The sequence below is a fragment of the Xenopus laevis genome, chromosome 9_10S (genome assembly GCF_017654675.1).
Source record: "Xenopus laevis strain J_2021 chromosome 9_10S, Xenopus_laevis_v10.1, whole genome shotgun sequence".
NCBI classification, from domain to species: Eukaryota; Metazoa; Chordata; class Amphibia; order Anura; family Pipidae; genus Xenopus; species Xenopus laevis.
In genome coordinates, this window is record NC_054388.1 from 99,490,604 (window position 1) to 99,505,725 (window position 15,122).

General features: G+C 43.4%; 1 protein-coding gene across 5 annotated transcripts in view; it reads left to right on the top strand.

Annotated features, from left to right (window-relative positions):
* ankfn1l.S (ankyrin repeat and fibronectin type III domain containing 1 like S homeolog) overlaps nt 1-15,122 on the top strand; it is a 178,975-nt gene that overhangs the window by 48,499 nt on the left and 115,354 nt on the right. For all 5 annotated transcript variants that reach the window (XR_005964506.1, XM_041577990.1, XM_041577992.1 and 2 more), the window contains one exon: nt 4,780-4,820. Coding sequence is in view for 4 of the 5 variants with exons in the window: in XM_041577990.1 (XP_041433924.1) it covers nt 4,780-4,820 (41 nt within the window). In the remaining variant the exon portion in view is untranslated. The remainder of the gene's footprint in view (nt 1-4,779; nt 4,821-15,122) is intronic.

The window sequence follows — 15,122 nt, forward strand, 5'->3', positions numbered from 1 at the left end:
AGTAGGGAGAGATGGGGTCTATAGTAACAGTGGATAATAGTCTCTGGGAAGGGAGTGTGACTGTGGGATAACAGGTATAGTAGGGAGAGATGGGGTCTATAGTAGCAGTGGGATAATAGTCTCTGGGAAGGGACTGTGGCTGTGGGATAGCAGGTATAGTAGGGAGAGATGGTGCCTATAGTAGCACTGGGGATTATATTCTCTGAGAAGGGAGTGTGACTGTGGGATAACAGGTATAGTAGGGAGAGATGGTGTCTATAGTAACAGTGAATAATAGTCTCTGGGAAGGGAGTGTGACTGTGGGATAGCAGGTATAGTAGGGAGAGATGGTGCCTATAGTAACAGTGGATAATAGTCTCTGGGAAGGGAGTGTGACTGTGGGATAGCAGGTATAGTAGGGAGAGATGGTGCCTATAGTAACAGTGGATAATAGTCTCTGGGAAGGGAGTGTGACTGTGGGATAGCAGGTATAGTAGGGAGAGATGGTGCCTATAGTAACAGTGGGATAATAGTCTCTGGGAAGGGAGTGTGACTGTGGGATAGCAGGTATAGTAGGGAGAGATGGTGCCTATAGTAACAGTGGGATAATAGTCTCTGGGAAGGGAGTGTGACTGTGGGATAACAGGTATAGTAGGGAGAGATGGTGCCTATAGTAACAGTGGGATAATAGTCTCTGGGAAGGGACTGTGGCTGTTGGATAGCAGGTATAGTAGGGAGAGATGGTGCCTATAGTAACAGTGGGATAATAGTCTCTGGGAAGGGAGTGTGACTGTGGGATAGCAGGTATAGTAGGGAGAGATGGTGCCTATAGTAGCAGTGGAATAATAGACTCTGAGAAGGGACTATACTAATTATACCAGTAACCAATTCAGTGTCATTGTATTCCACAAACCTTATTTTCTAACAGATGGCTTTTGGCATCACATGCCAGGTTTGTGTGCAATGTTGAATGCTCCATTTACACACTTGTTATTTTACCCTAAATAATTTGTGTACAGCATAAAGTTCTAATGAACCTCTGTACTTGTGAACTGGAAGCCCTGTAATAAGTGTATGGCTTCCTTGAGGCTTTATGCAGCTCATTTACAAGAATTAGCCCTATGCCTTAGATCAGTTACATATAACAGTATCAATCCTATGTTTTATTTAGTATTACTATTTATTCATATTTATTGTTTATTTATAATATTGTACCTGTTTTTGCTCTTTGCACCACATTTTGACAGTGCTATATGGCTTCCTCAATGTAGTTATCATTTTTTAACCAATGGCTATACCTCGTGTAGAAAGTCAAGTAATCTGTGTTGGGGTTTAGAGCCACATACCATGGAAGGCTGAATGAGGTGTGACTTGTGGCATCCCTGCTGTGAAGCATTCCTTGTCTGACAATGAAATAATCCAAATCAAACCGGCACAGGAAGCTATTAAAGCAGAAAGGGTGCATGACGAGCCACCCTGAGGTTTCTGGTATCCAATACCTCATGTAACTAATTTACTGCCCCCTGGCTCTTGAGGGGAACTGGTCAGTAGTAATGAATTTCTTACTAATTCTAAATTAGTTCTCCTTTGTCTGTCTACGACTAGTAATCTGCTGGAGTTCCTGTATCTCTGCAGGTGTACAATATGGCCCAGAGGCCAGGAATAACTCTAGGTTACATATACCTTCCTCAGGAGGCTCCGGCTGACACGTGTCTTTGTTGACGAACAAAGTGCCAGGGGTTGTTCACACTGACCTCTGACATTCGAGGCAGGAGTCCAATCTCCTTGTCTAGTTCATGTAGAGGAGTGATTATATTTAAATTGATAAATACCACCTATTTAAGCCGCTCCCCTGTGAAAACTCTAAATTATTTCTTTATATGGTTTTTTTTTATTTGCTATTTGTAGCAGTTTGGGGCTGCTGCTGGGGACATTTTTCTTTTTGTTTTACTGCCAAAAGTCTTATAGAGCCTAGTACTGCCTTCTGCCTGGGTTTGAGGAATAATTGGGCGAGGAGAACAGGGCTGGGCCAAGGTATTTTGGCGCCCTAGCCAAGAGCTTCCATCAGTGTCCCTCCCCACTGGGTCTTGCATTACCATTTCCCACCTTACCATTCATATTGCCCCCTGTACCTGTGCCAGCACCTATCATATTGCCCCATTTGTACCTGTGCCAACAGCAGTCAATCCCTCAGATTGCCCCCAATCTGTACCTATTCCAACAGCAGCCAAAAAAATCCATCATATTGCCCAGAATTTGTACCTGTGCCAGCAGGTGCCAAAAAATCCATCATATTGCCCCAAATATCTGTGTACCTGTGCCAGCAGCCATCCTATTGCCACACATACCTGTGCCAGCGGCAGCCAAAAAATCCACAATATTGCCCACAAATATGTACCTGCGCCAGCAGCTGCCAAGAGGGAGTTGAGGAGTGCTTCTGCCCGCAGTACGAATCATGGGCAAGAGGGGGTTGGAACATCGGTTTTTAAAATTGAAAAACTATTAAAGGCCAAGCAAAACAGGGTTTAAAAAAAACTCCCCTTAAAAGTGCGCCCCCATCATGATTCTCTAACTCTACAGAACCAGTGGCTGCAGCAAAATAATCCTCCAAATAGAATCCCAGTTTATCTGTTTAAATCTGGTGCCATGACCTTTGTCCCTGCAGCTGGAGTTGGAAACAGTAAAAGGGATATAAAGGCAAAAATAAAATCCAATACAAATCTCTACACAGTCGTCGACTGCTCTACAGGGAAACAAACAAAGCTGCTTGAGGTCTGCATGGCTGGGAAGTAAGGCGGGGGCTCCCCCTGCTGTTCATAAGTATGATTGTTTCCCTGCCCAGCAGTTAGGGACTGTCTGACAATTCCTATCCACAACAGTAAATGAAGGGAGAATTTCACTGCATACAGTCAGGTTTCTTATAAAAACGATTCACATTTTTTAATTAAAGAATATAGGAGATAGGTTTCTTTTTCATTAAAGAAAGATTGGTTTTTATTTTTTTGTCTTTACATGCCCTTAAAGAGCTTCTATTAAGGAGTATATGGCAGAAGCAATAACAATACTGTAGTTCATTTTGGATTGTTTTAAACAGCTATTGTACATCTATGTGCCAGGTTCAATTAATATTGTTGTAATAAGTTGTTTCAGGTTTTCCAACTGTTTTTGATTTATATAGTTTAACTTTGATCTTGGTTTAGAATTACCAATGGGTGTGGTTTCTATTGTTGAGCTTTGGCAGTGATAAAATGCCTTGTATGTTGTGCACTCCGCTTCTTCTTTTAATCAAAATGGAAAATACAGAGAAGTCAGAGTTGGAGTCGGAGGTACTATAAACTGAGGAGTTGGAGTTGAAGGATTTATGTACTCAATCTAAATTGATCCATTAATGAATACATTTTTTTTTATCTTTATCCCTGCTGAGCAGAATCCCTGAGTTTGAGTAAAGACAGCTGTTAGAATTACTATAATAGTTGGTAATATTCCACAGATGCTGCAGAGATACAGTATGAGTCAATCAATGTAGCAAATTCTAACAGTTAAGAATCTGCCCTTGGATTACTGAGTTGTCAGAGACAGAAAATTTAAACTTAAATTTTGGAAAAATGCTCAAACATGACTTGGGGTTATCCTAGATTCTGCCCTGTCCTTGACTCCTCATATCCAGTCACTTATTAAATAATGTCACTTCCACCTAAGGAACATATCCAAAATATGATCAGTTATCACCCAAGATGCTGCCAAAATTCTTATTCACTTTCTCGTCATATCACGTGTAGACTACTGTAACTCTCTTTTAATTGGCCTCCCCCTCCAGAGACTGTCACCTCTCCAGTCCATAATGAACACTGCTGCAAGGCTCATACACCTCAGCAACCACTCCTCCTCTGCTTCGCCATTCTGTCAATCCCTGCACTGGCTTCCACTATCTTTCAGAATAAAATTCAAATTAATGACCCTGACATTCAAAGCATTTCATAACGCTGCCCCACCCTACATCTCTGAACTCATCTCTATATACTCACCCAACCGCTTGCTACGTTCCTCTACTGACCTGCTCCTCAACTCTTCTCTCATTACCTCCTCACATGCTCCCATTCAAGACTTTACAAGGGCTGAACCCCTCCTCTGAAATTCTCTCCCACGATCTGTCCGATTTTCTCCCAACCTTTTTGTTTTCAAAAGATCTCTTAAAACCCACTTCTTTAGAAGAAGTTTACCCTCACTCTACTTAACTACCAAATGCAAAACCACATACAGTACCACATCTCTCACTCACTTAATTCTGATCCTGCCCACTCCCACACCTTTTGTATTATTCCCTTTCCTTTAGATTGTAAGCTCCTTTGCACAGGGCCTTCCTCATCTTTTGTACCGGTATTGGTTGTGATGTATGTAACTCCATATGTTCTATGTATGCAATTAATATGATTTAGTTGTATAAACACATTTACTTTACAGCGCTGCAAAATATGTTGTCACTGTATAAATACATGTAAATAATAATAACCTTCAATTTTGGCAAAAAAAAAAATATTATTGTAGCCTATTTAATAACATCAAGAAATAAATGTAAAGTTAATGTGAAGCCACCCTGCTCAATCTGCTCCTGTCTCCCTACAATATGTAAAAACATCTGTTTTGCTGCCGCTGCAATCTGCCAACTTGTTAATCGCTCAGCCTCCTGCTTTGGAATATTTAGAGCTTCACTGAATTTTTTTTTAATCTTTACTTTTACTAAGTACAAAGTCAACAGGTGTAATGTATTGTTTCTAAAAGATCATTTTTATCTCCTTATAGAGTCTGGGCTCAGCAGACCGGAAAGAATTTCAGACACCAAGGTAAGAGACTTTCTTCTGTCCACAATGTGTATTATGGCTTTGCTGCTTGTAAAAAGTGCTGCTTGCAATGGTGGCACTGAGTCAATAAATATGTGTGTATGCTGCTCCATTGAGCACCGAGTTACATCTCCCAGGATCCCTGCTTGCTAAGCTGTCCTGGGGAATCCTCAGATCCAGGCAGTAGAGTTGGACCAGTTGCTATCCATCAGATGCTGAGCAGGAAGAGTTTGTAAATTCTTTATATTTGTGAAGATGAGTCTGTGTGACTAAAAGGGCTGGAACTAGGGGGGAGGCAGTAGAAGCACCTTCTTAGGATGTAAACTATTTCAGGAAACATGTGTATTGTGTTTTGTTTCAGTGTTTTCCCCCTATGTAAATAACAATAACATGTCCCATCATGATAAGACATCTACTACTGCATCTATGGGCTTGAATATGGCTGGTATCGCATGGACACAACCTCTTAATAATACTGCAGTAAGGCCAGCCAAGTTCTACTTGTTCTACTGAGTGATTTCATCTTTAGGGCAAGGATTGGTGATTATGGATGTTTATTACAAGAGTGCAAGAGATGAGAAAGCTTAGCCGAGGTAGACCAAACAGAACCACTAAAAAACTATAACCACGATGCTATATTAGTATGGGTTGCTCCAATGAAGTAACTAAACACATGTGGGCCACAATAGGGTTGCCACCTGGATGGTATTTTACTGGCCTGGCCGGTAAAAATTATGGTTGATCATAATGTTATCAATAGGGAAAAAAGATAAATATATAGGAAGGCCGGTATTTTTTTCCATAAAAGGTGGCAACAAAACAAATGTTTTTTTAGGGACCTCAATATAGAAGATTCACATGCCATCTATACTACTGCCACGCCTAGCATCCACTGGGTGCTACAGTTATTGTTATGCCCCTAAATGCAGGGGAGATTCTATGCCTCTTGCCACCTGAGATAGCTTCTATTATGCCACCCCCTCATCGGTCCCTAGTGCTTATCTTTTTTACGCAGGAGTTGATTGAGGTGGGGCGCATCACTTTTGCTCTATCTGCACTAGAAGAGCTGAATTGTTGTTTTAATGACCAGAAATTTGTCTCTTAAAGTTACCAGGAACGTCTTTTTGTTGTTTTAAGGTCAGTTAGGGTGAGATTTGTGATGAATGTGTAAGTGCTCATCTAGGTATTCTTGTAAGTGATTGATACATTTATATTTTCCTATAGCTCTACTTATTTTAGCCATAACCTGAGCCCTGACCAAGGTTAAGGTGGTGGCACACAGGGAGATTAGTCGCCCAGCGACAAATCTTCTCTACAGTGGGCCTTCCAAGCAGTGCCGGCTGGTCCACAGGGATACCAGGAAAACTCCCGGTGGGCCCAGGTGTCAGTGGACCCTCATGCTGCTAAACATTTGGCTTATTTCATGGCCATTCCCTATCTATATGAGAACAAAGTGGCTAAATAGGTGGAATAATAGTTTATGGTATGTAAAGAAAAGAGACTAGGAGAATAAAGGTTGAGTGAGGAGAGGAAGAAAATAGTACTGAGGGTGGGCCCCTGGTCTAAAAACTTTTGGTGGGTCCCTGGTCTAAGGTTTTTTGGTGGGCCCCTGGTGTCCCAGTCCGACACTGCTTCCAAGTGCCTTTCTGCCGACATGAATACGAATCACCGTCACAAATGGCATACGTATTGCTTTGGATTTCCGAAGTCGCCCCAAGTTGCCTCACTAGGAAACTTCGGGCGACTTCGGAAAACCGAAGAGATACCTATGCAATCCTGCCGGCAATTCGTATTCTTGCTGGTGGTAAGGTATTTCAAGGAGATTAGTTGCCTGCAATAGAGAAGATTTGCTCCTGTGTGACTAATCTCCCTGTGTGCCATCACCCTTACAGTTTCAAGGGAGCCTTGACAAAAGGTTAAACCTTCAAGGTGTCCTGGTCACCAGGCAGGGTTTGTGCACCCATGTATCCACACAAAAGTTTGCTTCCGGAGGGGGGGTCGGCTGCACGGCCCGGGCCCAATGCCACTTAGTTACGTTACTGTGAACTTTCAAATGGGGCTTGAACTGATAAGGTTTGTCTAGCACTTTCCTAGGTTGCTGTTTCTATAGGCTGGCTACAGAGGAGGTCTCTTCTTTTCGTTGTCCATCGGTGTCCTATTCCCCGACCTCCTTGTTTCCTCCCGTATTCCTTTCCTCCCACCTCCGATCTCGGCTGAGTAATCACGCTTGCTAGGCTGAGCCATGTATCCTAGCAGCAGCTTAAGCAATTTAAGGTTCCATGCCATCAATAGAATCAGAAGAAGAAGGGGAAGGTGAAGAGGGCCTGTGTATATTTGTATTCATCATTACGCTTATAATACATGGAATAATATTTATGTTTCTGCGACATCACAGTCAAAAAGACAAAAGACCTGGCTTCCTACGGGTGTTCTGGAGAATGTCATTTCTTTAAATTTTACTGGAATTTCAGATAAATCGAACATTTGCAATTTGATTTAGTTAGCTTCTGTACAAGAGACTGAAAGCACAGTCACTGTTGTCTCTCTTAATATGATAGCCCCCACTGTTGCCTGCTGAGATGGTAGGATCTTTTCACTGTGGAATCTCATAACACACTAGTTACAACTGCTGTAGCAGTCATTTTAGTTCTCATGTGATCAGGTGTGCCTATGTTCTAGGGCAGTTATGTCCAATTGACGGCCCATGACCCCCCTTGTCTGGCCCCCCTGAAAGTTTGCCTATTGTGATTCCTTACTTTGTGTAATCTTTAAAAGGTACTGAGATTAACTGGCCTTTGCATTGTTTACACCTCAAATTCAAACTGTAAAATCCTGCAATGTTCACATCATGTATTGTTCACACCTGTAACACCTCTATTGCTCACACCCCTAAAGCCTTGTACTGTTCACAACTCAGACCCAGACTGAAACTGCCCACATGTTTAACCGGTTCACACCTCAAACTGCTGGAGGGGCACCAGCATTGTGTGACTGTCAGTGATGGACGAATTTGTCCCGTTTTGCTTCGTTGAAAAATTCTCGAATTTCCTGTGAAATTCACGAAATGGGAAAAAATTTGCAAAATGCAGCTGTTGCGGTTTCGCTAATTTATTAGCCAGCGGCGAAAAGCGGGAATTCGACGCAAATTCGCGCCTGGCGAATAAATTCACCCATCACTAGTGACTGTATTAGCACAGTGTGAGCTGTCCATCTTAAAGTCCTGATTGGGTTTCCCGTCTTCTGCTCTATTCTGCCTTCTCTATGCTCCCTGTGTGTGCCATACTCTGCCTGCCCTGTGCTCCTTGTGTGTGCCATACTCTTCTTTCCTATGCTACCTGTGTGTGCCATACTCTGTCTGCCCTATGCTCCTTGTGAGTGCCATCCTCTTCCTTCCTATGATATGAGTATGTGCCATACTTTGCCTGCCCTATACTCCCGGTGTGTGCCATACTCTACCTTCCCTATGCTCCCTGTGTGTGCCATACTCTGCCTGCCCTACCCTGTACCCTGTGGGGCATGAGCCTTGTAGGGTTTGTTGTAGGGGTTTGTTAGCATTTGGAAATTGTTGTTATGCGCCCCTAAGGTGTTTAATCATGTGCTGGGGGGTGCTGCTTTATCCACAGGGGAGGAGACAACATATGGATTTAAGGGTATGCTTATGGTATATTTAAGGCTATGCCATTTTCAGATATGAGTGATATCCCTGCAGTGAGCACCAACAATTTTTGGTGTGTTACCACCATTAATGTGGGCATGCATTACTTTGAGGGTTTACTGGTGTATTTATATCGACCTTTCTGATATAAAGCTTACTTATTTTTACCCTTTCCTCCTCATTTAATAAATGAGCCATTATACATATTTATGGGGTTAGGCATCAAATCAGTGCACTGTCAGGATCCACTATAACTTTATGTTCTTTGGCACCTGTTGGATTCGCTGCCTCTACTTTTCATGTCCTATAAAGTTGAATACAGGCCCAGGGAGCATACCAGCTTAAAGTGAAACAAAGTATGACCTGTTTCAACGCAGAATCATAAGGCAGATATCAGGCCTCTCTGCAGTGAATGTTTCTGTGATCTTTGCATGTGTTGAACCGAGAACTCTTCCAGAGTCCGGCAAAAAAAATCCCCTTGCTTGATGCTTCTGGATTATTCATGAAATTCCCAGTAAAAAGTATCCATTCCTTCCAACCCACCGTGAGACCTACAGGATAAATATTGCCATTAACCCTTTGACAAGTATCCCCAGCCCACAAGCTGCTATGTTAAAGCTGCAACCCTGGTAACAGTTGTGTTGAATGGGAAGCACTTCTTTGCAGTATCCATGGCACATTCCTACAGATAATTTCCTGCTCACTGAGCACATCCTATATACTAACCGAAGGCCTATCTATGTCCCGAGTGGAGGGGAGGCAGATGCGCACGCAACTTCGGTTAGGATCTATGAGATGCGCGCGCAACTTCAGCCGAAAGACATAGATGCGGCCTTCGATTAGCAGATGTGCTGGAAGGTTAGGATCAGAACAGGTTAGGATCGGGGAGGCAGATGCGCTGGAAGGTTAGGATCTAGGGAGGCAGATGCGCTCACCGTCTCCTTCTGCCTCCCGCCGCCTCTTCTTTCCTGCTCACTCAGGCGGCGACCGCTGGAAGGTTAGGATCTAGGGAGGCAGATGCGCTCACCGTCACACTAGGGGAACCGGTTGCGTACCTGCACGAAAGTCTGTATAAGCGTCGGCCATCTTGCTACTCCTCTGCGACTTTGTCATCCGCCCACTGCCAAATCCGCCCACTAAAGTCTGTATAAGCGTCGGCCATCTTGCTACTCCTCTGCGAGTTTGTCATCCGCCCACTAAAGTCTGTATAAGCATCGGCCATCTTGCTACTCCTTTGCAAGTTTGTCTAATGGCGGCGCTAGCGTCACTCTAGGAGGGGAACCGGTTGCGTACCTGCACGAAAGTCTGTATAAGCGTCGGCCATCTTGCTACTCCTCTGCGACTTTGTCATCCGCCCACTGCCAAATCCGCCCACTAAAGTCTGTATAAGCGTCGGCCATCTTGCTACTCCTCTGCGAGTTTGTCATCCGCCCACTAAAGTCTGTATAAGCGTCGGCCATCTTGCTACTCCTTTGCAAGTTTGTCTAATGGCGGCGCTAGCGTCACTCTAGGAGGGGAACCGGTTGCGTACCTGCACGAAAGTCTGTATAAGCATCGGCCATCTTGCTACTCCTTTGCAAGTTTGTCTAATGGCGGCGCTAGCGTCACTCTAGGAGGGGAACCGGTTGCGTACCTGCACGAAAGTCTGTATAAGCGTCGGCCATCTTGCTACTCCTCTGCGAGTTTGTCATCCGCCCACTAAAGTCTGTATAAGCGTCGGCCATCTTGCTACTCCTTTGCAAGTTTGTCTAATGGCGGCGCTAGCGTCACTCTAGGAGGGGAACCGGTTGCGTACCTGCGTGGGTGGCCATTTTTAGCAAAACGGGCTATATTATCTCCAAAAAATATTGATGTTGACATGATAAACAACCAAGTGATTGCATTACTTCCTGGACAAAGCTGTGTCTTTCTGAGTACTGACTGTATTGATTCTGAAGACGAAAGTGAGAAACTTAACTTCCCATTAGAATATTTAAACACTATCAACAATGCTGGATTACCACAACACAATCTTATACTCAAAGTAGGAACAATAGTCATGCTGTTAAGAAACCTTAAGGGTAGGGGCACACGGCGCGATTTCGCCGCGATTCTGCGCTAAGCGAGTTGTCGCTGCGTTTTTTAAGCCGAAATAGCTTTGCTAACTTTGGCGCTGGCGTCAATGCAAATCGCGGCGAAATCGCTGCGCTAATTCACACGCGGCGATTCGTTTTCTATTGTCGTCCGAAGTTGCCTCGCTGAGCGTTTCCGGGCGACAGTAGAAAAAGAATCGCCGCGTGTGAATTAGCGCAGCGATTTCGCCGCGATTTGCATTGACGCCAGCGCCAAAGTTAGCAAAGCTATTTCGGCTTAAAAAACGCAGCGACAACTCGCCCAGCGCAGAATCGCGGCGAAATCGCGCCGTGTGCCCCTACCCTAACACTAAGCAAGGTTTATGTAACGGTACACGGTTGGTTGTGAAGAGCATGAGACAAAATGTTATCAAGGCAGAAGTGCTTACAGGATCCCATAGCGGTGATACTGTTTTGATTCCCAGAATTGACCTTACCAGTTCTGACCAGGAATTACCTTTTAAACTTAAACGACGACAATTCCCCATTAAGGCTGCATTTGCCATGACAATCAACAAATCACAAGGACAAACATTGGATAAAGTCGGCATTTACCTATCTGAGCCTGTGTTTGGTCATGGTCAACTTTATGTTGCATTTTCAAGAGTGCAGCGTTCATCTGATGTTAAAGTCAAGATTTTAAGTACAGCTCACCAGGGAGAACTCATTCAAGGACAGGAGAACATTTTCACAAAAAATGTTGTTTATAAAGAAATTTTTCAGTAACACTTTACTACCAATAAACTCAAAATTTAAGAATTCTAATAGCAGATAGGTAATAACAAGCAATAGGCACAGATTCACTCTACATCCCCACAAATTAGCGTCGCCAGTTGCTGCCTGGGGATGCCGAGTGAATCAGCACCCATCGCATTTTGCTGCCTCACTGTTGTTACCATTCTTTCATTAACGATTCTTTAGAGAATCGGGGGTTTACTGGTTGTAGACTAAAGAAAGAGGGCAGTTTGTAACAAATCCTCTCCATGGGGCACAGGTGATTGAATTATCAGGAAGGAACGACAAAGATGTTCCTGCTCACTCAGCCCGCAAGTTATTTCTGCAATTGGAAGGGAAAGGACCTGAAACAAAATGCTCATGAGTGAGTCCAAAATTGCCACGGTAAAGAATCTAAAGAGGAACAGTGCAAAAACTGTGATTATATCTCATTCTATCCATGTCATGGGAAAAGGTGTATCTACAATTAAGGACATGGTGGATCATTGTAAGTCATATCCATACCATACCATATCGTTAATAGGTGAAAAAATTGCTGTTAACTTTGTCAGCAAATATGTTTAGGAGTCCCAGACTGGTTTATATAGACATGGCAAACGCTAGGGTCCCCCAAACATCCACTGGGTCTGGTGCCCTATGGTTATACTGTATAGGAGTTCTCTGCTTCTCATTTCCATTACTGGTTGCAGGGCTGGAACTAGGGGTAGGCAGAAAAGGCACATATCTACTGTAGGTCACAAAGGTTAAAGAGCCATCAAGCATGTGTACCTCTTCTACCTCCTTCCCCTAGTTCAGGCCCCTGTGTCCCCCAACTCTGTGATTGTTTAGGGCCTAGTGTGGGTCATTCAGTCATAGTACAAAGAATTTTTAGGAATTCCAATAAATATTCACCCCACATCTCACACACCATAACTGACCTTCAGTCTAGGCTTTCGGGTATATCTAGTAGAGCAAATGTCCATTCTTCTTAATTTTTACCCAGAATTGGCGCCAAAGTTTGGGCGCGATGACGTCATGACGCTTTTAGGGTAAAAATTAAGAAGAATGGACATTTGCTCTACTAGATATACCCGAAAGCCTAGACTGAAGGTCAGTTATGGTGTGTGAGATGTGGGGTGAATATTTATTGGAATTCCTAAAAATTCTTTGTACTATGACTGAATGACCCACACTTTCCTACATCCCTCCACATTTCATCAGCTAAGGGCCCTGGCCTAGGGCACCTATCCAGCTTGAAACAAACACGAAAAGATATCCCAAAAACTCTGTAATTAAATTAAAAAACTATTTTTTATTTAACATAAGATTAAAACAATAAGTATACAGACCTGGTATTCCACCGGCCCGAAGGCCTGCCGGCTGACTAAGTGGTTAGGGTGCGTGCCTCTGGTCTAAAAGGTTGTGAGTTTGATTCCCACCTCTACTAATAAAAAAAAACTCAGTGCCAAAGCAGCTACGGTTGGTTGTGCTTTAGGCAGAACACCGATTGGTCTTTTAATTCTATGTTAAATAAAAACTAGTTTTTACTAAATTACAGAGTTTTTGGGATATCTTTTTGTGATATCTACGCCCTGTGAACTGGAGGCTATATCCCAGCAACTATGATCCTTTTGACAGGCCTAGATTGCAGCAGATAAGTTCTTTTTCACTTTGGACATATCCTGCTTGGCCCTGCACTGACTGGTTGTATCTGGCATATAGTCATACTGTGGTTATGCTAGATGATTCTGGACCTTCAACTGGTAACTGAGCCTATGATTAAGTGCCTGAAGGCACAAAACGCATAAGGCTATGTATTAATTTACTTTGTGGCCTAAAATAAAGTTCTTTTACAAGCCTGACTATGGGATCTGTTTGTGCCTGCCATTTTCTCTGGTTGTATACCTGCAACTAGTAACCCTGCAATATGTTGTTGAATTACAACACCCAGAAAATCATATAGTGGGCTTAGGCAGTACATATGAGCAGACCCATTTTTAACAGAGGTATTAAAGTGATCACTTCAAGACATGTTGTAATACTTTGCACGGACTGGGAAAATTAAACGGAACTTCCATTCAGCTGAAACATGGCAATAAAGAGAAACTGATCTATTTTTTCAATTTCCATTTCAAAGTGAAGCTGAAACTGATTGGCTCCTAGTCACACACTTAAAGGTCTTGAAATTGCCAAAAAAGAGAGGAGGGTTGCAATACAAAAATCAAAACAAATTAGAACTGCAACATTTTCCTAATGAATTTCTTCATAAAAGTGATATTGCTTCCTCTTTAACCCCTTCATTGGCAGGGCTTATTGCTACAGCTAGGTGCTGGCATAAAATCACACAGCTGAAGTGGAAAGTTATGAGATACTCAATCCTTAAACACAGGGTCAGATAACAGCGATTAAGACTGGCATTCAAAGCTAGGAGTGCGAAGCGGAACCAGAGTGTTTATATATTTTGCACACAATGCCCTTCAGTGCCAGCACCTTTTCTTTTCCTTGATCTGTGGCCTAACCACAGGAATGAAGGCTTCATTCTCCTACAGTGACTCCTACAGACCTCCCGCCCTCTCTCTGGCTTCTCTCTATTCCTATGCACACTGTTGCTGCTTTACCAAATTCACCTCTAGCAACCTTTACTTGTACTGCTTCTCCATTTTAACCCTTTTATCGCTTCACATTGCTGTCCTATTACAATCTCAGGGTAATTATGAGATTGTTGCATAGTTCTTTTTAGTTCTGCTGCATCCATACAACCTCCTGTTGGAAATTGGGCGCCCGTTGACACTGCGAAACTCTGGTGTTTTGGCCACCTTGAAGGCTCCAGGGTTCCCTTTGCAGCTGTCGTCAACAGACACCTAAATAAGTACATGCAGATGTAATTTTGACACCAAGGGCCTGAAATGATGCAATACAAACTTTTCATCACAATTGTGATTTACTTTGCGTATTCATTTTAACGCATTGGACACAATGGCATCAGACACATCGCCCCTTTGCCCAAAAAAATTGCATAGTAGATAAAAGTCTTGGTGACTTGTGGCAAGGGTCGGACTTGGCCAGTGGGACACCAGGAAAAAACCCAGTGGGCCCTGCAAGCCCAGATCCACTCCCGCCTGCCTGATGCTCCTTGATCTCTCCCCGCCCAACTCTCAGGGTTCGTTGGGCCAGGGGGAGAATCAGATGGAGGATGGTTGTGAGCGGCTGCCAAAGGGGGCCCTGATGTTGGCTGAAGGGGCCAGTGTGGTGCCCTGTTGGGGGGATGGGGGCCCAGAGCGGGTGCTTGATGTGGCAGCCCTGACTACTGCTTGCGGCCAAAATTGACCCTTCAATTGTACATACCTCCCAACATTTTGGAAATAAAAAGAGGGACAAAAAAGTTGCAGCACGTAGCGTGGTGGAATTTCTTCTGACCACGCTCATTTTTGTGGACACCCCCCTAATTACCATGTTCATTTTACAAAATTTGGCAGGTTATGAAGGTTTGAACATATTTCTGTGTTTTTTTCCAGTTGTTACAGTTTTGCTAATGAAGGTGAATTGACCTTTAAACTGTGAGTCTAACTTTTCCCAAGGGACCTGTTATCTTACATTGTTACAATTACTTATTTGCTTATCTCGAAATTGTTACAAAAGTATCTTATATGCAGCTGTGGCTGTTCTGGGCTCTCTGCCAAAAGCCAATTGAGATAGAAATTTTGTTTCTTTTTCTGGCTGTTTCGTGCAGAGAAAAACGGGACTTTCCAGTACAAATGAGGGACTGCAGGTTGATCTGTCAAAAGAGGGACTGTCCCTCTTAAAACGGGATAGTTGGGAGGTAAA